The sequence below is a fragment of the Perognathus longimembris genome, chromosome 3 (assembly GCF_023159225.1).
Source record: "Perognathus longimembris pacificus isolate PPM17 chromosome 3, ASM2315922v1, whole genome shotgun sequence".
In the NCBI taxonomy this organism is placed as follows: Eukaryota; Metazoa; Chordata; class Mammalia; order Rodentia; family Heteromyidae; genus Perognathus; species Perognathus longimembris.
Window position 1 is genome coordinate 51,082,853 of NC_063163.1, and position 24,759 is coordinate 51,107,611.

The 24,759-nt window shown below is 34.9% G+C and overlaps 1 protein-coding gene across 11 annotated transcripts in view; it reads right to left on the reverse strand.

Moving 5' to 3' along the window:
- Nbea (neurobeachin) overlaps positions 1-24,759 on the reverse strand; it is a 525,681-nt gene that overhangs the window by 380,200 nt on the left and 120,722 nt on the right. For all 11 annotated transcript variants that reach the window (XM_048341508.1, XM_048341507.1, XM_048341505.1 and 8 more), the window contains 7 exons: positions 17,816-17,924; positions 10,438-10,519; positions 10,080-10,203; positions 9,067-9,259; positions 5,640-6,656; positions 3,655-3,872; positions 1,301-1,454 (listed from right to left, as the gene is read on the reverse strand). In XM_048341508.1, coding sequence (XP_048197465.1) covers positions 1,301-1,454; positions 3,655-3,872; positions 5,640-6,656; positions 9,067-9,259; positions 10,080-10,203; positions 10,438-10,519; positions 17,816-17,924 — 1,897 coding nt within the window. The remainder of the gene's footprint in view (positions 1-1,300; positions 1,455-3,654; positions 3,873-5,639; positions 6,657-9,066; positions 9,260-10,079; positions 10,204-10,437; positions 10,520-17,815; positions 17,925-24,759) is intronic.

Sequence of the window (24,759 nt, forward strand, 5' to 3'; positions counted from 1 at the left end):
TAACTTAGTAATGTGAACATTTGAATCTTGTTCAAATTTTAATGATAAATATTTCATATGAAGGTAATTTTTATACTATATAATATTGTAAATATTCAGTATTTTAAAGTGAATTTTAATACAATCCTTAAAAACTTCTTGACAACAAATGAAAACTTAAAAGATGTAAAATTACTATAAAGGAAAGTCACATGGAAAACACTGATATAGTTTTTAAAAGAGAAAAAAGAGCCTTCTTTGTCTTAATATTAGAATAGTTTAAAACTCTACTTGATTTGGTATAAATTGTCAAAGGAGGAATGCGATTAAAGAGAAAAGATGGCATATGAATTTCAAGACACTTGCACTTTTCATATGGTATCCACTATGCATATTGTTCTTCCCAGCTCTATTACCTGGTTTGGCTAATTCCTTAATGTTCTACACCCTCCTAAGCCAGCTTGCTTGCTTTTAGACTCGTATATATTTTAAGCTTCATTGCTGCTCTGGTGACAATAGTGACAAAAACAGTGAGAAAAATAACCAAATAGAAATAGAAAGATGAAATAAAGTCAGCAATCAAATTGAAAGTAACTGAAATAACCAATAAAAATAACCATCTTAATAAAGCTGCAAAATGTTGGATGTCTTTCCATTATGACAACAAAAACACAAATCATATAGGAAGTACAGTTATATATAATTTCTCAGTAAGTAATAGTTATGCAGTTCTGTTTTTGGAATAAATCAAAGCCATAATTCTTTCATTTTATTATGTTCCTGGGGATACAACGCACAACTTTACAATGCTAGCCAAGAGCTCTCCAACTCATCTACATCTATTCCCAGGCCTAATCAAAGATATTTAAAGTGATAACTAAAATAAAATTTAATATTGATCTATTATAGTTTAAATGACATATATAATCCATCTGTCTTTCAAATTTTTTCTATTTATACTAATACTGCAATGTTTTAAACAGAAGCAAATGGGAGCTGGACTTTTTAAATTTTAAATTAGCACATAATAACAGACAAAAATATTACATAAGGATTTAACTGCTTATATCATAACATATACAAAATAAACATAAATTGTTACTAGTTATGGTTCTTACCAAATAATGTGCACAGGAATTACCTGAGAATATTTTCATGAGTACACAGAGATGTGTGAAATAAATGCGAATGGACCGAAATTTTTAATGGTTGAAACCATTAGAAGAACATATTTGTTAAAATCTATAGGATCTGACATTATTGAAATGTTCAATTGTTGTAATTACACAAGGATACCACTAGATGGAGGCAAAGTACTTACAGTTGGTGATGTAGCAGCAGAAAGTAGAGGTAAAATTCCTCCACAAGCGATGATGATGTTGTCTACCATTTGGGAAATGAGGTGAATCGTGTTATGTACAAAAATAATGTTTTCATTGCTATTAACAAAATCCATTACAGACTTCGTAGAATGGCTAAAAAAGAGAAACAAAGTACAAATTAACATTTCCTTAGTCTAAGAACATGATACTTTATTTAGAGTAACATTTTTAAACTAAAAATAAATTTCAGACTACTGAGAGGATCTAAAGAATTTAAAACCTATTAGAAAATCATTTTTTTAATCATCACAACTAAACACTTATAAGGCGTTTGTGTTCAAGTGCCAAGGTAAACATAACGTTAACTAGATTGTCCTATGTGACTAGGTCAATGAATTGAACTAAAAATACATATGTTTTTGCAACAACCAGTTGGTCTATGGTGAAAGGCAAAGCAACATCAAAGGTACCTGAAAGCTTTGCCTTTTAGGAACTTTCAATTTGTCCCAATACCTGACCACAGCCTTACTTTTCACTAGCCATGCTGAAAAAGTACACTCTGTCAAAAAAAAAAAAAAAAGAAAGACAGGATGAAAAAATAAACAAATTCAAAGATATACTGAATAAGAGGAAGATTTCAAAGTAGGTCCACAGTATGGTTTTATCATAGGAAACATGAAATGTAAATGTCCAAAGAAAAGCACTCTGCTTTAGTTTGTGTCAGTCAGAACATGAACTGTTTCTAATGAGAAAAAAAAATGAAAAAAGAAAACTAAACTTATTACCTATAATAGTTTGGATTTTTGTTTGTTTGTTTGCTCATCCGGGGGCTTGAACTCAGGGCCTGAGCACTGTCCCTGGCTTCCTTTTGCTCAAGGCTAGCACCTTACCTCTTGAGCCACAGCACCACTTCTAGCTTTTTCTATTTACGGGGTGCTGAGGAATCGAACCCAGGGCTTCATCCATGCTAGGCAAGTACTCTACCACTAAGCCATGCTCCTAGCCTCTATAATTTGGATTTTAGAATGCTTTGCTCATGTCCTAGGAATAAAGGCTAGTTTAAATACTTTTGTAATTACACAAAATTCTACTTGTACAAGATTCATGAGTACTCGTGAAAAACAAAGGCAGTTTGCTGGTGGAAGGAAATTCAATGTCACTGACATCTAATAGTACAATTAGTACATTACATGTTTCCTCCACACACACTGATTGATTCTCTTGTTAACAGGAATGGATCTCAGGGTATTCCACTTTCCTTAACTTTCACTAGATAATTCAGCATATGACAACATTAGCAAGAAAAAATAGCCTAAAAAGAAACTGATCACAAAATCAAAAGCAAGTACTTTTAAGGTAGACTATGTGCTGCTTCCACAGTAGTCAGGACTTCTTCCCTGCTAAGATACTCCAGGTTTTATTCACTACTGAGCTCTGCTGGGAGGAGGAAACATTGGCTTCCTCTCAGCTGTTTTGCAGGTGTCTCATGGAAAGAAGAAAAGGAAAAAGAAGAAGGAAGTGAGGAGGTAGATGGGAAAGTGGAGTAGGTAGGAAGGAAGGAAGGGAGGAAGGAAGGTTGGGAAGAAAGGAAGGAAGGCTACTGCCTTTTAATGTGGTGAAGTTTCTTATGTTGAATTGATACTGGGAGCAGAAGCAGCCACCTTAAATCCTCAAAGTAAAATTGGCAAAAGCAGAAACAAGCTTGAGTACTGAGAACATCATACTTTAAAATTGCCAATGAATGAAGAACTTTGTTATAGCCTTCAACTTCCTACCTTAGATGAATAAAAATGTAAATGATACACAAACAGTTCATTTGTTACATAACTGCTATTAGGAAACTAAACTGATGCCTAGCAAGCCTGAGGCCCTGAGTTCAATACCTCAAAACTGCAAAACAGCAAATTCTAATTTGAAAATCAGAAAATATTATGATTTAACTCATGTAGATTTAGTTTCATTGATTATATTTGAACTAATATCCTCTAATTGTTTAAGTGGCACAGGCTTTGAAATCATATATATCATGGGTGTTACATTTTATTAAGCAGTTTCAAGAATTTAGGAAATGGCTGAGTTTTCTAATTAAATCTTTTTTAATATAAAACAAGAGATGCCAGATTTATTTTTTGTCTTAAGCCTGAATTGTTACATATCTATTGGTGTGAGCCCCTAACCCTTATGAAAATTCTGACCTACCAAAATTTTAAATGTCTAAATATTTTTAATTAACTTAATTGGCCATTTTTATTCAAGGATATAATCACTTACAAATCAATCAGTTGATGGCAGTAAATAAAAACACTCAGTTTCTTAAGTGAAACTAGTTTTATTTATAGAAAAGTAGTTGTACCTTCTCCAAACATGTACATCTGTTTCTAAAGCAAATAATAAATCAGTGAGAAGTCGCTGATGCATTGGAGACCATTTAAACTCAGGTATCCGAAACATTGTGGTTCGGGGGCCTGGGCTGAACTGGCGTCGCTGCTCCTCAGTCATGGGCATTCCTCGAAATCCTAAATCAACTCGGAGATCTCGGTCTTGCTGGGTGATAGACCGACCCTGAACAGCCTAAAGAAAGAAAAAGTAAACTTCGTGGAGCACAAAAAGTATCTGACTTAAAACCAGTGAGCAGAAATGAAATGAGTAACACTCTAACATAGGACTTTGGTAGGTTAAAGTGTATTTTCACCATAATTCTCTATATGGGAACGTTTTTAAGATGAGAAGGCCAACATTACTGCTTTTAATTTAATAGTGAAGAAACTAGCCAATGTAACCAAAGGATAGCCCCCAAGTTCACACTGAAAAACAGGTGCACATGGACTTTCTGTAGGTGTTTATATGAGACAACATTACTCCCCCAAAGAAGTGAGTACACATGAAATAGAGCACACTCCATTTATGTCATCTGCTGGTTCTAACTATAAACATGTGGGTAGAAGATATAGATTTGAACATATTCGAAGTCTCTTTCATTCATAACACTTCAATTAAAATTACAAATGCATTTAAATTACATAGTGAACCAGAAAAAAATTCTTATACACTTCCGATAAAAATAAACCAAGGGAGCCTAGTGATTATTATATTCAATAAATGAGACATCATAAATATTTTAAGTTTCTACCTAACTTGATATTCCCATCCTCTGACAATTATCATGGAATTACAATTGCCACAAAAATGAAAACTGGCAGTTTACAAAGAACAAAATAAAAATATCTTTCCCACACAGAGAATATATTATAAAATATTCACATCACTAAACATCACTAAAGCATGGTTGGGTCTTTATAATATAATTATAATGGAAATGAGTTAACTTTATTTTCAGTGGCATTTAAAGACAAGTAAAAAATATCTCAGGAGATAACAAAAGTCAAATAACTAATGATAAAGTATTATAATTTCTCAAACTTAGTCATACGCTATTATTTAACTGAATAATCATAAAAAAACCATGTCTTTAGTTTTCTTATGGCAGAGTCCAAACTACAGTACTAACATTTCATAGCTACTAGGTCTAACTGTCACCTTTTCCAAATTCTTATTCACACAGGTAGAAAATTGTCAATGCTACTAATTACAAATGTTCTCAGTAATAATGTCCTACCTCACAGGGGTGATGTGAGGATTAAATCTGAATACTTCTAGTACAGTGCTCCAAATAGAGAAGGTGCTTGATAAATAAGTTACTTTTTCCCCTCCCCTTCATTTATCACTTCTACTGGGCTACAAGTCACCTTTCCTATAATGCAAAGAACAGGAATGGGCCTGAAGCTTGAAAGAAGGTTAATAAAGAAGAATTCAGGATAAAGATTTCTAGTAAAAGAGGTGTAAGTGAAATGAGAGCCATAAAATATTAGAATTGGAAGAAACCTTAAAGGCCATATTTTTATCTAGTACAATGCTCTGTACTATATGAAGATCTCAAGTGCCAGAATGGTTTAACAAAGTTACACACACACACACACACACACAAAATGTGGAAGAACCAATTAAATATATATATATGTATATATAAAATCTGCCATAATACCAAATTGTATTAATACTATTATACATTAAATAAATACAAACATAATATAGTTAGTAAGAAATTACTACATTTTGCAGCTAATAACTCAGTATCTATTCAGTAATTTTGCTAATGTTGTTGCTTTGAGACAGGATCTTGCTGTGTAGCCTAGGCTGGCCTGGAACTCAATATATGATGGCCGTTAACTTGTGGTTCTCCTGCCCCAGGCTTCCCAGTGCTGGGATAACAGGCATGTCCCACCACAGCCATCAGATTTAACGCTTGTTTATTTACAGAATTCCTATAAGATAGCTTACTTGTGTTGTAGCAGTTGTCTGGATCTTTCGGATTTCCTTCCCAGATTCTTTGCCATCATCAGATCGCTCAGTATCTGAAATTATACTTCCTGCATCAATATTCGGTACAACTTTGCTCCCAGAAGACTCAGTTTCCAATGTTGTAGCAGTCATTTCAGCATATTCTAACCCTTTGGCTGAGGATGCTAAGTCTCTTTCAGAAATACTGCTCATTCCATCTGAAGTTGTATGGATTTTGAACTCTTTTTCTTCAATTATACTTGATGTACATGTTAAGTCTACACTTCCAGTCATATGAGCAAGCAATCCAAGATCGTCACTGACACCCAGATGCACTTGTGTATCCTGAATATTTGGAATGATGTGATTGCTAGAAAGTTCTGGAAGCAGTTTCTCCTCCTGTTTGGGTATTTTATCAAAGAGAAATGATGTGGTGCTATTGGAGAGTTCTTCTTTCTCATCTGCTAAAGTTATCAATGGACCATTATCTTTCTCTTCATTTTTTTTAATAACACCAACACTTCCATGTACATTGTTTTGGAGTTTCTCAACAGCAGCACTATATACATTATCCAACAAAGATTCTACTTCCACAAGGGCACCATTCTCACTACCCACTAACGTCTCTGGTGATAAATCCATATCATCAAGCTTGACTTCTGTTGCTTCCACTTTTTCTGCTTTTATATCAACTAGAAGATCATGTACTTCTACATGTACTCCACTTCCAGGTCTATCTGTATTTCCCAGAATATTATCTGATACTTTGGTTGACATAAGTAAGTCTCGTGTATCTGTGCTGACAGGGTAATCTGTCTCACTTTCTGGGCTCTGGCTTTGTGAAAGATCTTCTATCTCTCGGATTTCCATTCCTCCCTTGGCTCCTGTTGTCTGTGATGAAAGACCAGAGATGGTGCTCACATTCCCTTTCTTTCCCTTTTTAATGTTTTCTTCCTCTTGTCTTTGATATTCTTCATACATTTTGGCAAGGTATTCTTTATGTGCTTCATAAGTGACCTTGAAAATGAAAAATGAAAATTCTAAAACACTTGGTTTAGGTCAAGATGAAAAGAATAAATAGTACAAATAAAATAAAGGTAAACGAGCAAATATAATAGGATTTTCAAGATCTTCCAATTAGCACACATTAGTTTTAAAAGTGATTAAGAAAAAGTAAACATCAAGCATAGCTACTGGTGACTCATTATGTGATTTTCCCAGAATTGAACAGGTAAAACAGCAATAATAAAGGTTCTTCTTGTTAGGTTAAGTATTTCAGTAATAATCCCCAAATATGATAGTTATCTCCTACACATTTGTTAAAACTTAAATAAGGAACTGGCATATAATAATATACAATACCCAAAGTACCACTGTGAAATCTCTTTTCAATGTCTATTGTTCATATGTATACCCATCACAATGACTGCTGAAGAAATTCACACACATACACACACACACACACACACACACTTAAATAGATACATTTACAAAAGGTTAAAAAAAGCTGTATCTTTATATATGCAACTCTGAATTTTTTATTGCACAGAAGCATGCTCATAACAATCAGGATACACATTTTTTGGATTTGGTTTTACTTTTAAAATTAGTTTCAAATAATTGTACAATGGGGGTTTCAATTTAACATGTCCATTTATATGTACAATGCTTCATGACCAGTGTAACTTTTTCCATCATTCTCCACATCTATCCAATCTCCAACTGTCTCCTAAAGTTTCATGGTTACATTTTCACATAGAATATACATTTTTGTACAAACTTGCAATATCCTTTCCTTTGCTATTTTTAAATTCATTAAACAAATTATATAAAGTGCCACTATATTGTAAAAATGTACTTTTTTTAACAAACAATTCATTTACAGAAGAAAAAAGTAAATCCCAAAGGTTAGAAGTTAGCAACCTAGAAACAACAAGTCATGCGTGCATGCCATATGTTGTTTTGTTTTTTAAGTTGTGTGTGTGTGTGTGTGTGTGTGTGTGTGTGTGTGTGTGTGTGCATGCACGCACGACAGACACCAAGCCTTGTGCTTGAACTCAGGATTTGGGTGCTGTCCTTGAGCTTTTGTGCTTAAGGCTAGTGCTCTACCACATGAACCACAACTTCATTGTGGCTTATTGGTGGTTAATTGGAGGTAAGAGTCTTTCCTGCCCAGGTTGGGCATCACGCCTCTATGCTCACATGTCAGTCTCCCGAATATCTAAGATTACAGATTAGTCACTGACAACCAGCTCTGCTATCTGCTTTTTTTTTTTTTTTTTTTGGCCAGTCCTGGGCCTTGGACTCAGGGCCTGAGCACTGTCCCTGGCTTCTTCCCGCTCAAGGCTAGCACTGCCACTTGAGCCACAGCGCCGCTTCTGGCCGTTTTCTGTATATGTGGTGCTGGGGAATTGAACCTAGGGCCTCGTGTATCCGAGGCAGGCACTCTTGCCACTAGGCTATATCCCCAGCCCTGCTATCTGCTTTGATAAATAAAAATTCTACTAGGTTACCACTACAACCATTCATTTGCATGTCGTCTGTCACAGTATACATAGAAGTGGAATAGTTTCATGAGAAGCAGTAAACCATTAAATTTACTCTGTGTCCTCTTCAAATATTTTTCTAATTACTGCTAAAAATGACTAAATGAGATGGGATGAGGGAGACTGATAGAAGATGTAACATGATCAGAAAGCACTGGATACTTAGATGGAAAAGTTAAATTGTAACTAACTCTTTTGTACACTCTTTGGAAGTTTAGAAAACAAAATAAAACATTAATAGTATTCTATAAAGAAAAGACGAAATAGAGGCCCTAAAATCACAAAACTAAATTGTGATATTACTAGGGTGAAAGCCAAACTTCTGGTGCCCCTCCTTTCTCTATGACACTACATGGTGAGAAATTCTAATTCTAAATTTCTTAAGTGAAATGTGTGTATACTTACACATTTATGACTTAAGTCAAAGATTTTAAAATATTCACTATATAGGCAGATTCTTAGAATTAAGAATAATGAAAATATAAAATAATTAAAACATATTTGTGATTTTTATTTGGAAATGAAAAACTACTTTAAAGTGGTCTTAGGAGGAGTTTCAGAGCACTTTTCACAAATTATTCATCTAAGAATTAGTTTTAGTTAAAAAGCAATTGGTTCAGAAAGAACTTTTCAAATCTGCTATGAAGAGATATAGTGCCTAAATTCCTAATTTATAAACTTGGTGTTCAAGGGATCTATAGAGCCTCTCAAGCTCTAACAACCTATCAATGGGGTTGAATAAACAGAAAAAGTTGCCATCAACGAATCTGCTGTTATAACTCAGCATTTCCACAAGATGGCACCAGATGAGGGTCTATAGCAATTTAATCCATTGTTGAAACCTCAATGATACAAAATGTTAAAATATAAGTTCTTATTACCTTCGAATGGGCTATTGAGAGTGTATCCACCCAGACTCTCCAGCCTCCCCATTCATATTTTATTGCATGATACAAAAGAATTCGGAAGATATTGTAGACCATCTCGGTAATCTTCTGCTCTTCAGAATTTTTAGGATTAATGTATCCAAGAGAAAACATCCAGTCTTGCCATACTGAACACTGCAATAAGCATCTAAGTAGAAAAAAAATACCTCAATAAAATAGCAAAATTGAACTCGAATGTATCATTTTGAAGTCTGTATCAACTAATGAATATAGAGCTTAATTAAGTAATCCATATTCTACCAATTTCCTATAATTCCTCTAGTGAATGATGCTATTATTCATAATAATTTTTCTAGCACTCCTAATCATATTTAGTTATTGCTTCTCTATAATCACATCACATTTAGCACTCAAATGCACCTCATATATGAAAAATTGATGGTTTAGGGTTCTTTTCAACAATTGATTGTACAAAGGCTACCCTGAACCATAAGACTGCCTTGCAGAGTTAGTTCAGTGCTTCCCACACAATAGAAATTATTTGTCAAATCATGAAAGAGGTAAGAGTTCTTTTCTCATATTGTACCTCAAGTTCTAGTTAAGCAGCTTTAAAATAGATGTAATATAGTCATAAGCTAAACAATGGATAGCATAAATGACTTTGCACAAGGCCAAAACAATTACAATCAAAAGTAGCACTGCTGGTGATAGATAAGTATTGGAGATAACATATTTTGTAGCAGAGGTGTGTGTGTGTGTGTGTGTGTGTGTGTGTGTGTGTGTGTGTGTTCATATGTATAATTTAAATATATCTACTTAAATTAAAAATAGAAAAATAATTGAATATTGAATGCAGATTTTATAGTAACACAAAATGCCCTCAACAATAACTAAAAGTTTCAGCAATACTGGAAATAAGTGAAACATAATTAGAAAGTGACTGAAAATTAAGGAAAGACAAAAACAACATGGAATGCTCTACTCTGTTAAAATATCAAACTATTTACCTTCTGTTTTCACGACTGTTGCTGAAAAGTTTTATCATATCTGATAAAAATAAACGACGAACTTCCATCAGTTCTGTACTTGGTGTAGAGTTTTTTAACAAAGTTGCCACCACTTTAAGAATCACTGTAAATGAAGAAAACAATGAATTGAAGATTTTAACTATACCATATATAGACCTAATACATGTATCATAATCTTAGAACTATGATAGGAGAGTTATAAGTGTCATGAACTAGGTAAGCACCACAATTAGTTAAGGAATTTGAAAAGATTGATTTAATCTCTTATGCTGACATTTATTGTATGACAGTATATAGTATAGTGATTGTATTATAGTAAAGAACTGTTATTGCTCACTTGGATTCTGAATTTTCACTGTAGAATCTGGCTCGGGATGTGGTTTATGTACAACCTGAGTACACACTTGTTCTGTTAAGATCTGAAAGGCAAAGAATTTGAACTTCATTTAAAGAATAATTTTCAAAATTGTACAGCACATATATGTAAAGATCAGAAAGCACAAATTAAGAGAAACGTTCTTCTAGCAACTTTGTTATGATTCCACATACTGGTAAATACTTTACGTCTATAAGCCTCAATTTTTTTTTCCTTTTGGCCAGTCCTGGGGCTTGGACTCAGGGCCTAAGCACTGTCCCTGGCTTCTTTTTGCTCAAGGCTAGCACTCTGCCACTTGAGCCACAACGCCACTTCTGGCCATTTTCTGTATATGTGATGCTGGGGAATTGAACCCAGGGCCTCATGTATAAGAGGCAAGCACTCTTGCCACTAGGCCATATCCCCAGCCCCTCAAATTTTATTTTTAGATAAAGATAAAAGCATACCCAAAGTCTAAATATAAAAAAGAGTCAATAATCCATGAATGTATCTTGTTCAAAATACCTTTTCAGTGTGCATCTTTAATAGTTACTTATGTTGTCCATCTGATGCCTTGCGTCATTATTAATTTTAAAAATTAGAAAGTAAGTAAACATGGAAAGTATGTCTATGCTAAGTTCTTATTTAAAACTGAAGTGTGAAAAGGATACCCTTTTCCTTAAAATGTTTAGGTTTACATTTCCTCCAAGAAACAAAAATGGCACAATGTAACTAAATAAAGACAGAATTTGAAAATATTTACTAACTTTTCACTAAATATAAGTTAAACAACTATAGGGTTTTGCACATCATCTGTTTCATTCAGGTGACTAACACCATTGCTTGACACCAACTAGTGCTCAATCCATGTCTGTTAAATGGCAGACTGGACAGCTAAACCACATAAACAATAGCGTCTATGTTTGCTCACTGTATTTTAGGCTTTGATCTACATTTAATTCTACTCTTATATACATATAAACTCACTGAGGCTGTGCTTAATAAAATATCACTTCTGCTCAGTAATTTAATTTCCTATTCAGTTTTAACATCCAGAAGTAGCACTTTTTTTTTCTATACAAACTACTGAAGATAGGAAATTTACATAGGTGTATGTGGAATGTTCATACATCAATAAGATGTTGAATTGAAATAAAAACATTCTTAATATTAATTAAATGATATCAGACATAATTATTCCTTGTCATCTCATTTCTACACTTTTGTTAAAAGCTGAACACTGTCTTCAAAAATAAATAGTGCCACCATGTACTGATGGTTCACACCTGTAATCCTAGCTACTCAGAAGGCTAAAATCGGAGGATCATGGTTCAAAGAAAACCTGGGCAAGAAACTCTTATCGCCAATTAACCATTAAAACCCTGAAATGGAGCTGTGGCTTAAGTGGTACAGCACTGGCCTTGAGCTCAGGGATAGCATCCGAGCCCTGAGTTCAAGGCTTAAAACTGGCCCCCAAAAGAGAGACAGACAGACAGATAGACAGAGATAGACACTGAGAGACAAAGAGAGAAAGGAAAGGAGGGAGGGAGGGAGAGAGGAAGGGAGGATAGTGTCAACTTTTCTGAATAAAACACCTAAATGTGTATTATTAGTCAACTAGAACTAATGTGACATAAAATTTCTTTGAAAACCATGTAGCTAAAGAATGACTAACAAAGAATTTCTCATACTAGTCTTCCCATAAGATCCAACAGACAGGATCTTAGATAATTTTGGTTATTAACAAGAGACTCAAAATAACTGAAGTCAAACTGGGAGAAAATCAGACCATATTCTTATATGGCAGAATAATTAAAACTTTTCCACCATAAAGAGAAGAAATTGCACTGCACAGAAAATGACATTTACCTCAAATCATCAGTTTTTATGTTGTCTTTTTACAACCTTAATTTATCATGTAACAACAAGGGTAATCATTATTGTGCTGATCTAATAAACCTGGCTAGAAAGATTAAATAAAGGCTTAAATGTGAAAGTGCTTTAAAAAAATAACATATTTAAATCAAATACAATTTTATACATTATTAAAATATATTTAGATATTTGGTGTTTTACTAACACCTGTATGTCCCAACACTGCTAAATTTCTGGAGAAAGAAAATACAGTAATGAAATGGAACTATATTTCTAACATCATTAACATTAGTTAAAGTTCTGGAAACAGACATATATGCACAGACTTATTAAGTAATAAAACATGTAAATTGTCATAAAAATCTATGTACGTTTTTAAAAAAGGAGAAGAGGAACTATAAGGAGAGGGTTGAATGAAAGCGTAAAATTTAAGATAAATCTTCAGGGTTTCCCTGTTTTTGGAAACAGATGTACAGAAAGCTAGTTCCTGCACCTAAGTAAAACAAAATGATTTGAAGAGTTCAAAAAACAGATACAATATTTAACAGTGACAGGATGTCCTAATTTACAATAGTCACATTTTGACTGACAGACAAAGGGGAATCATGATAATTGTATTAGGCCGGATATAAAACAACAAATTCTAACCATAGGGGTAACCATATAATTACTATATTTGTAGGTGTAGACTTAAGCGAAACATTATACATTTAAATTTTATTTTATAAATGGAACTAAACTAAAATGCCATAAACATCAAGACTTCAGGCTTGCTCAGTGGCTATAGTAGTTTTCTTTTAGTCTCATCATGTATAACACACTAGGAAAAATGAGAAGATAGCAGTGTTTTCTTAATAATATTTTGGCTTTCAGGACAATTAAAAACTATATTTCATCTCATGTTGTCTGACAAACCCTGCTAAAGTCTGATTTTATTCACATGACCTATTCTTTATCCCAACAGGACTTAAAAATACTCTGCTACGTAACATATCAGTGATTACTTCTAAGGCATCATTACCACTATTATAGTTTTGACACAGCTATTTACTAGTTCTGCCCTTAACCTTATGCCTTCTTAAATGTGTAGTTATTATTGAAAACCACTGTTGAAATTAAGGTAATTTTTTCCAAACTAAAAAATAAAGAAAGAAAAAAAGGAAAATAAAGAGGAAAATGACTTAACATTCTAAATTATTCACCTACTTATTCTTGTTAAGAATGCAGGGCCTGATCAATGCTCACAGGTGAGTTAAACCCAAAGCATCAGTCTTCAGGCTATTGTCTTTTAAAGTGTCACCCTGTTAACAAAATTTTGACAATTATGTGTTTTTAAAAAAAATTTTTACAACCAGCTGCCACTAGAAAAAGTGATGAAATTTTCAAGCTTTGGTGACCCAGAAAAATAGCTATCCACTGTCCTGTCACTTTTTCATTTGCTTCTTTTTGGTGGTTCTGTGGTTTTTAAATTTAAGGCCCTGCACTTGCTAGGCAGGTACCAAGTGTCGTTTTGTGTATGGGTTATTCTGAGATAATGTCTTTTCTTCTGCTCCAGCACTCTTGCATCAAAATCCACGTACTTTCCATTTTTCACCATAGCTAGGATAATGGGTATATGCCACAAGGCCCAACTTCTTCCACTGAGATGGAGTTTTATGTGGACTTTCCTGTCTAGGCTGGCCTGGAACTGCAACCCTTCCAATCTCAGACTCCCAAATAGCTAGGATTGGAAGCATAAGCCACCAATGTGCAGCTGTCATATCATTCTTAAAATACAACCAGGTTTGTTAGTAGTATTAAAGCTTAGGTAGAGACCCATTTTACTGTTGTGTGAGATCAGCAGTGCCAATTCATCATTTACACTCTTTCTTTTTAGATGTCATTTTCACTCTTTCTTTTTAGATGTTTTAATGCACTTTATTCTTTTAGAATCAGTTCATTATAAACAAGACTCTTTCAAAATTCATTTCCAGTAACCATGACTTTTTCCATCAAGTTGGTCAGACAGAACCTTGTATGTTTCTTTATCATTTTAGAACTTTTGGGCTGTTCAATACTTACTAGCTAACGGTTGGAGGTAAATTCTGAAGGTAAATTTTTATGCACATATACTGAGTAATCTATCTAATTTTTTCTTTTACATTTTTACTATAAATTTCATAGACAATCTAAAAAAACAGAAAATGCAAATAGAAAAAGGAGAGAAAAACAATTATAAACTCATGCAAGGAGGGTTAACCTATGATAATGGGCACTTAAGAATTATTTATAACAAGTTGGATAAGAAATGTACTCACTGCCTTGCATATGAAACTGTAACCCCTCTGTACTTCACTTTGACAATAAAGAAAAAAATGGGGAAAAAGAATTATTTGTCAAAAGGATGGGGTAGAAGAATGAGCAGGCAAATGAATAAATGCAGGCAAGAACAAAATGTATATGCCCATTAAACTGAGAAAGACAACGAAAGGGGTTGGTGGAAGGAGAGTGAAGATAACTGCTTTGTTAAATGGCAAAAAAAAAAAAATCAATATGTAACCCCCAAATTAAGAAAAGACAGGGAAAAGATAGGGTGGGAGGAGTGTGTGAGAATGTTAAAAGGGGTAACATTGATCTAGAGGCACTGTATTCATAACCTGTCTATTGTATAAGTATTATTAGTGTTATGAGTCACCGTTGTGCTGTTGTTTTTGTTTAACTATGTTTTTGTCTTTTCTGTTTTGGTACTGGAGATCCAACCCAGGACCTCGAACTTGCTAGGAATGAGCTTTGGAACTGAGTTACACCCCAGTTCAGTTACTCTGTGTTTAAGAGCAAATAAAAATACAGTATCATAGAGTAGTTGAAAGAGTTATAATCATGGGGATTGTCAAAGTGCATGTTCTAAGAGGTGTCCAATAAAAAGTGGCAACTACTAGTAGAATATACTATCAGAATTAAGAAAAAAAAACTTTGCTGGGTGTGCATGCATGTAATTCTAGTGCTTAACATACTGGAGGCAGAAAGAGCTCCTGACTTAAACAAAAAAAAGAAAGGAAGAAGAAAGAGGAAGGAAGAAAACAAAGGAGGAAGGGAGGAACAGAGAAAGGGAGAAAGAAAGAACAAGAAAGGTGGGGGAGGGGAGGTGCAACACTGGAAAAGTTTGAATTTTTCCCATTATCTATCTCCTCAACTTCCTTCTTTAATGTCTCTTAAGTGTTTTTGAAGGGTTTGTTGTTGTTGTTTTATAGAAACCTGGGAATTGACTCTGGGCAGGGGCACAATCTCTGAATTTTTGTGTTTAAGGCTACCACTTGAGCCAGAACTCCAATTCTGATTATTTTTATAACTTTTGGAGATAAAAGTTTCATGGACTTTGCTGCCAGTGTGGGACATGCCTGGAAGTCAACCAGCTGGCCCCACCTGCTTCTCAGTCCTGGGGCCACGTGTGGCTAAGATGGCGTTCAACAATGAACCCAGAGGCAGTTCTGTGGGCTGTGATGCCCTGGCTCTTCCATTGCTACATCCCTCCCCTTCCTGCTGATCTTTGACCTGATTTGCTCCTATGCCCTATTTAGCTGGATGTACTTCCTCAATAAACGAGATCTTGCACCTTACGACTCCCAGACACGTCTGATTGTCCTCCCACGAGGGAGGGCTGGGTGCAGGTGGTCTGTCGGCCCTTTCCTTTCTTGGCTCCTCTGGTCCTGGCGTGTCTTCCCCATCTCTCCCGCAGGTGGGGGGGGCGCAGTGGGGTGGGGGGGCTAAAAACCCCCAAGAGCCAGGGCTGGCTTTGAGTAGCTAGGATTACAAATGTGAGCCATTGGTACCTGGCCCTGTATAAGTTTTTTCCTTTTTTTTTCTTTTTTTTTGTTGGTCATGAGGCTTGAACTCTGGGTCTGGGCCCTCTCCTCAGCTCTTCAGCTCAAAGCTAGTGCTCTACCGTTTGAACCATACCACCCCTTCCCTCTTTTAAGTTTAAAAGGATATTGTGAAGAAACTTGTCAAAAGGAGATAAACTGTATTTCCTAACTGCATTAGCAACACTATAGATATCTATTAGCATGAGTATCATGACTTTTTATAACAGATACCCCCAAGAATCTATAACAAAATAATACACTGTCTCTTAAAAGTGTGAGATTAGAACCAGTTTCACTTGTTTTAAAATGATATGCACTAATATATGCACTGGTACTGAAAAAAAAATAAAGTTTGGAAATGCATGAGGCACATGAGATGCTGAGCAATTGCACTGCCCTGGTTCCTGCTGTGCCTCCAAGCAGCCAGCAGGAGAGGATGGCAAATATTCTTTGTCATGGTGCAAATGCAACCTCAGAGAATACCTAAACAAACCATGTGGCTGAGTTCCAATAAAGCTATTTAGAGACACCAATACTTGTAGTTCATGTAGGTTTTGCATGTTGGCAATTATTTCTTTTGATTATTTTTAACACTTAAAAACAGAATAAACACCTATGCAAAAACAGGTGCTGTTACTCTGACATCAATTACACTAGAGAAAAGAACTAAAAATCACTGAAAATCCCTTCCAAGAATGTAAAATAAAGGTTGATCTAAATGAATGAAAGTTAATGTAAATGAATGCTCATAATAACCTAATGCCATTAAAAAATTAAAATCGCTAATGTCAAGCACTCTATATTTCATAGAAAATAATAAACCCAAACCTAGATGTGATGGCTCTGCCTCGTAATCCCGGCAACTAAGGAAGCAAAGGCTGGGAGGATTATGGTTAGTGAACCACATGGGCAAAAAGTTGGTGAGACTCCATGTAAACAAACAAACTGGGTTCATACCTGTGTGGCATACATAGAAGATGACAGTCTGAAGTTGGACCAAGCAAAACTTGCAAGACCCTATCTGAAAAGTAACTAAATCACAAAGGACTGGGGACATGGCTGAAGAGAAAGAGTCACTTCTCAGAAAGTGCAAAGTTCTGAGTTTAATGCCCAATAACAGCAAAAAATTAAAATAAACAGAACAAAAGGGAGAACAGAGGATAGGAAGGAGGAAGGTACTCAAAGTTTTATAGCTTGCCATCTATGAGAAGTAATTTAGAAAATGACAGCTAAGTTCAAATAAGATTTAAAGAGCTTCCAAATATCACCAATACAAGTAGTTCTTACCTCATTTTATCTCAGTATCAATTGTGTGTGTGTGTGCGTGTGTGTGTGTGTGTGTGTGTGTGTGTGTATGAAAGTGGGGTGGAGAGAAAGGCAAGAAAACTATTATATATCGTACATGAGTGCAGTTTATATATGAAAGATTACAACTTTCATCATTCTGTACTAATAAAACAGAAGAAACCTTAAACTAACACAAAAACATTGGCAAGTGAGTGCACTGAAAAAAATGCAAAGCATGTGTGCATCTTTATTTTAGATATTTCTGGAATTAACTAACATTTTAGACTAATGACTGACTTCAATACGAATGCAGGAGTTTTCTACTATAAATAACTTCATTCCATATTTTATTTTACCTCATAGAGTGTGTTGTATGTGGTGACAGTCACAGTATTTGTATGCAACATCAGTCTTTCTCCAAGAAGAGTGAAAAGACTGTGGGTGTGCATAATTTCAACTTTTCTCCTGTAGAGAAAGGAGGAAAAAAACAGCATAAAACACTGTAGTATGAATGATGTGATTCCGATAAGAAAGGATATTTGTAAGCAGATATAGAGTCATAAGATTATCTTTAGCAGCTTCCATTTACAGAAACATGCTTAACACAGCTGTTTTTTTAAATCCAAGACTACTATTTAAATATTTTACATATTAAAGTAAATTAAAACACAAAACACATTACATAACCATATAAAATAATGAGTTATTGCATCCAATTATTTAAAAGATGTTTTTACTGTTAAAAAAAAATTAGCTGGGTGCCAGTAGTTAATGCCTAGCTACTGAGGAGGCTGAGATCTGATTATCACAGTTCACAGACTCTATATAATAGCAGTTACAGTTACCTTATTTAATACAGAAGTCAAATGATGAAGCATTTATCCATGTGCTATTTACTTGGAAGTCCTTAGTCTAATATCAGCCTCCAAGTAGTATACCACACAACAAAGACACAGGATTGCTGGTCCCCACACCCAGTCCCCTTCAGTTCAAGGAAGAAAGCAGCAAAACTATATACAGAAGGAAACTATGGCTTTTCCAGTTAGTGTATTTGAAAAACACATAAGATTATAAAAGTCAACTGGCCATTAAAACAAACAAATCACAGGACTTATAGATATTATGGGCGAGATGGAGAGCACAGCTTTTGTTTTTCTCCAAGAAAAGGAAGTCTGGAGCTTTCATCTGCTCCTGATCAGGAAAGAGTAAATACCAAAACACTGCTCAGAAATGTCTCTCAGCTAAAGAGAACTAGTAAAAAATACAGTTTATCTAAATTGGGCCTTTTGGTTTTCAACTTCTTTGCCACTTAACTACAGCTACCAGAGAAATTCATAAACTATTAATCTCCAACAATGTAAATTCTTACAGAGGTGCATAATTCTAAGTTTGAGGGAAGTTTGAGAATGCTGTATAAATACCATGGAAAAGATGGGTCAGTTTCTTCTGCAGTTTGCATTTAAAGGAAAAAAACAAAAAACTACTCACACATATTTTTTGCTGGAGGAGCCAAAAAAAATTGTCAGCAGGATATGGGCATATCAGCTCCTGTTCCATTGACATGCCATTGTTTCCCACAGGTCTCTGATACAAAGACCTTACTCTATGAATTCAGTTCAAGAAACATTTTAGTTTGACACTACTGGAGAAAATAATATAAATCTGTTTAGCAGCCAAGGTGTAATCAGATGCTAGTTTATTGTTGGTTTGTTTTAACTTTTGAATTTACAAGACTTCCGTCTACTTGAATTGGGAGTGTAATATATTTTCTAAAAAATAATATCCTTTTACTCATGCAAATTGTACATTTATATACTAAATACTCAGTACTCCACTAAAATACATTGTGGTTTTCTTTTTCACAAAGTAAATCAGTTTTACTTTTCTGTAATGGAGATAATCATTTAAAACTTTTTGAAACAAATTCAGGAAATATATATAGGTATTTTTAAAAAGAAGAAACACTTCCATAAACTCAACATAATAATCATAAGTATAAATTTATGTTCCTAAAGATTAATTACTATGGAAAGAAATGTGTACATGACACATTAAACAAGGTCACTGTAAGGTCTGCGCAGGAGGGCTCCATGCAGATGCACCTCCACATCATTAACTCTCCACCCAGTTACCTGGGTAACCAGCAGATCTGGAGGCAGTTACTTCCCCTTTCCCTGAGGTCACATCCTAATCCACCTGGCCAGACCCCCTGCCCCTGCCCTAGATAAGGCAAGGCTGGGTGGGGGTCGCCCCTTCTCTCCAGCCAGGCATCAACTTGGCCACAGGCCAGCAGTTTGGTAATAAAGTTTTCTCTCCTGCCCGAAAACTACCTGGCATTCTCCTTTACCGGCTACCTACTTTAAAAACCTAACAGTCACCATGATAGACATTATTCTACATAAGGCAATTCGTTTGCTTCCTTTAAGTAAACATACTAGATCCTTTTATTTAAACCAGTAACAAAAATGTAGTTTATCTGCTTACTACTACTGTATAGCTAGATTATATCTTGTTTTTTTCTAACATACACAATCCTTCCTTAATATAAATCTTTAGCATTACTATGGTTATTTTATGTATTTTTAAATTTTTATTGTCATACTGATGTACAGAGAGGTTACAGCTTCATAAGTTAGGCATAGGATACATTTCTTGTACTGTTTGTTACCCCCTCCCTCAGTCCCCCCTCCTCTCTCCCCTTTTCCCTCTCCCCCCATGAGTTGTTCAGTTGGTTTACACCAAACAGTTTTGCAAGTATTGCTTTTACAGTTGTTTGTCTTTTTATCCTGTGTCTCTCGATTTTGGTATTCCCTTTCAGTTTCCTAGTTCTAATACCAGTATACACGGTTTCCAATGTACTCAGATAAGATACAGTGATAGTGCAGGTACAACCACAGGAAGGGGATACAAGAGGATCATTGTTGGGGACTGTTTGGGCCTTGATGGAGGAAGGGCTCCAAGTGCAAGATGCTGCCTTTCCCCCCAGCCCTGGGACAGTGTGGGAGGGAGCCCATCCCACCTTCCAGCCTCAACCGGAAAAGAAGCCCCCCGCCCCTGAGGGGCGAACATGTGTGTGCCACCATGATGGGATTGTCCCACCCACAAAGGAAGTTTCATGACATCATCTGATGGACATGGTCTTTAGCTTATGACTGGCCATTTGGACAGCCCCCTTTCTTTCCCAGCATTACCTCCATATAAGTCCCCCTCCCAAATTAAAGCCTTTGAGATGCATCACACCATCACGGTGTTTCCTTCATGCCTCTTCCCCCAGGCGCTCCTGGTAACATGTGAGGGGACTGGGGGAAGGGGAGGCTTCAGCAACCTTTCCTCAACTTAGCACAAGTTCACGAGAGTACGCCTTGGCCTTCTGCCGGCGGAAGGCAAGGCCGAGAACTCTTTCATAGATTTTTGGGGTTCAAGCATTTTCCCCGGGAGATCGGGGAAAAAGGGATCCATCAGATCCTGACAGATCATCAACAATAGAAACTACAGTTTCACATGGCATGTTGAAAGTAATTACAACAGTGATATATCACTCGTTTCCATAACATGAAGTTCATTTCACTTAGTATCATCTTATGTGTTCATAAGGGTATAGCTATTGGGCTCTTGTGATCCTCTGCTGTGACTAGCCTAAACCTGTGCTAATTATTCCCTATGAGGGAGACCATACAGTCCATGTTTCTTTGGGTCTAGCTCACTTCACTTAGTATACTTTTTTCCAAGTCCTTCCATTTCCTTCGAATGGGGCAATGTCATTCTTTCTGATAGAGGCCTAGAATTCCATTGTGTATATGTACCACATTTTCCTGATCCATTCGTCTATTGAGGGGCATCTGGGTTGGTTCCATATTTTAGCTACGACAAATTGTTTTTATAGGACAAATTCTTATGCCCTAAATGAGTGGATTAAAATCGTTTTTATGTTTATAATATCTTGAAAATTAATCTATTATATGTGTATCATATCATTTATTTTCCTATTTCTTCATAAATTATGCTAACTATAAAACAGTCAATTTGATATTTTAAAAGTACATATTATTCATAGTCAAGAAATGCTAGCAAATATACATAGTCTAAATTTTTTTTTTCTATTAGCAGCTGGAGATTGAATTCAGGAACTCATACTTGGTAAACAAGCACTTTACTACTTGAGGCATACTTCTAGTTCTTCATAAGTTGGTTTTGTTTTTTTTTTTTGGCCAGTCCTGGGCCTTGGACTCAGGGCCTGAGCACCATCCCTGGCTTCTTCCCGCTCAAGGCTAGCACTCTGCCACCTGAGCCACAGCACCCCTTCAGGCCGTTTTCCATATATGTGGTGCTGGGGAATCGAACCGAGAGCTTCATGTGTAGAAGGCAAGCACTCTTGCCACTAGGCCATATTCCCAGCCCCTCTTCATAAGTTTTTTGAGCATTTATACAATTTCTAAGAACTCTCTTGTATTATCTGTCCTCTGAGCATTTTTTCCTCTTTGTGAACTTTTTCCTACTGAGTATAATTATCTTAGTAATATCAAGGCAAGTGCTATCCGTTATCAAGCAAGTGACATTTGGTTTTCATTTTTTGAATTTTAATTCCATTTTTGATAGAAGAGATTTTAATTTTCTTGAATAAAGCCTATCAAACTTAATACTTTCAATTCTTCATTTGTATTTAATGTTGGGGAAAAAAATCTATTTAGTGGCCAATATTGACACTCCTTATTTAACCTTTCCCCAATGGCATTACAAATTATTTTTAATTCATTTTTTTACCAATAGTTTTAGTGAGTTATATGTTACATAATATGCAAATTCAATTTTCCAGGGAAATACAGTGTGGAAATTTTAAAATTCTACTATCCCAAAGTAACATAATAAAAAAAAAATAGAGCTCTCCTTAGAGAGAAAGTAGAAGAAAAGGAAAGAGATAATATGACTAAATATAGTAGAAACAGCTCATATTAAATTTTATTGCATCATTTTATTCAATGCTAGGTAACAGTGCTGGGGAGGCAAACCCACATTCTTATGAATGCTTCATTATCCCCATCCTAGCCTGAAGCCCACCATAGTTTTCTTTAAATAAAATTATGAAAGATTGTTTCATTCATATGTATTAGAAAGGTATGAAAGGAAAAAAACCATAAAAATTAAAAATGTATTTCAGGTAACTTCATTATAAATATTTCTGAATAAAACAATATTAGTAATATGTAATTAAAACATTTTGATAGTTTGTCTTCCATCTTGCATTTTTATTATTTTAATTAATTTCCTAAATTTACTATGTAATTTAGGTCATTGTTTCCTCCACTCAGTTCCCTTTGCATCTCATTCTGCTCTTTAAATCTTATATTTTAAGAGCTTATTGAATTTATTTTATAATAAGTTACTTCTGTAGCTCAAATGATGAAGAATTTTAACCTGCTTTTCTCAATGTTTGCCTCAGAACTACAGTCTCTCATGCTTATTCATGTTTTTCTTAAGTGTCCTGTTTCTTAAGTATTGTTTCTTATTCTGTGATTATCATTTGGGGCATGTACAAATTTCTTTTACTTTTGTGGGCTTACCTACATATTTAAATATTTTGGCATATTTTTCTCAACATTTCTAGCTTTAGTAGTACAAAGTTTTTCAGACTATACTGTGTAATTTATGATTTTTGTCATTTAAGAAATTTATTAATCATAAATTACATCTCCTGTTTTCTGAAGCCTTTAATCTTTTATTATGTACTAACGCAACCTTTAAGATCTTCCACGTCCACTAATTAAAGCAAACTCTGAATGAACTAAAGGGCAAAATATCACTCTGAGTTTTCATGTGACTCACAAATGATCTTTCAAAAACGTTTTTCACCCTATTTTCCATTCACTGGGAGCACAAATTGATTACTCTTTTTCTCTCGTTTCTCTGACAGCAAGGCTCCTTTACGGGAGTTATTTTTATTATTTAGTCATGGTTAGTTCTTATGGCTCTTAATTCAAAATGATTGAATGCCTGCCAGTGTGGTAAGGCCGAGTATACTCTAATTACTGAGTTAAAATTGACAAACTGTGAGCCCTGTTAAACAGCCTCGAAGCCACTTTCCTAGCACTGCACTGCACCACCAAAAAATGTAAAGACAGGGAGATTATCCCATATTTCAAATACTTCTCAGCCTCTGGCAGTCACATGAAGCTAATGATAAAATACCTCTGGAGTATGGTTGAAGGCAGAAGAGGAAAGGAGCTGATATGCAGAGATCTTTGACAGCAAAATACCAGGGCAGATCAAGATTTTGCTAGTTTGGTTTCTATATTTTAAGTTATTTTCTGGCGTCTATTACAACATTTGAAAATTCACCAATTTTCCACAAGCACTTTGTAATCTGTACTTACATGGTAAAGGAAATCAATCTATATCAGTCAGATTAACTGTTTAGATTTCTTTCCCTTCTGAAATTTTATGGAATAAAAGAGGTGAATTAAAGTCTATTCTAAAATTTTTATTGGTTTACATTAAATACATTAAATTGTATTTGGTTTTGTTTTTTTTGACAGTCTGGGGCTTGAACTCAGGGCCTGAGCAATGTCCCTGGCTTCTTTTTGCTCAAGGCTAGCACTCTGCCACTTGAGTCACAGTGCCACTTCTGGCTTTTTCTATATATGTGGTGCTGAGGAATCGAACCCAGGGCTTCATGTACACGAGACTTTACCACTAGGCCATATTTCCAGCCCCTACATTAAATTGTATGTAGTAAAAATTTTCATTATGACATACATGCATATACTATACTAGTAAACTCTATTTTAAGTTTTAAACTATTAAGTGGTTGTTTGTCTCCTGCAAAATCTGCTCTATGAATGCTTAAACCTTCAACATTTTAAAGTGTCCTTAGCTCTCTAATATTTATTGCTTTTGACTTACAAACTAATTGATTAAGTAATAAGGTAATGATTCTTCCTGCTTATGGTTGACATTTATGTCATATACCATAACTCATTCTACTGCTCTGAATCTTTTTAGATTACTTTCATTTTTCATATTTTTTTGAAATCACTTTTCTTTGAGTAGATTTCTAATATATATATAACTAGGTTTTATTGTTCTGATCAAATATGAATTTTTTCCTAACACTGTACTTTAAAAACCATTTTAGTTTGTCTTTTATAATAAACTTGCCTGGTCTTAAATATGTTAGGCCTGACATTTACAGACTTTTTTGAGTTCTATTATATGTATTTTTTCCTTAGGTTTGTCAGTACAAATATAAAATTCTGAAAAAAAAAACTTGTATTTGGAATTGTAAAATAGTAAGTAATTCTCCATT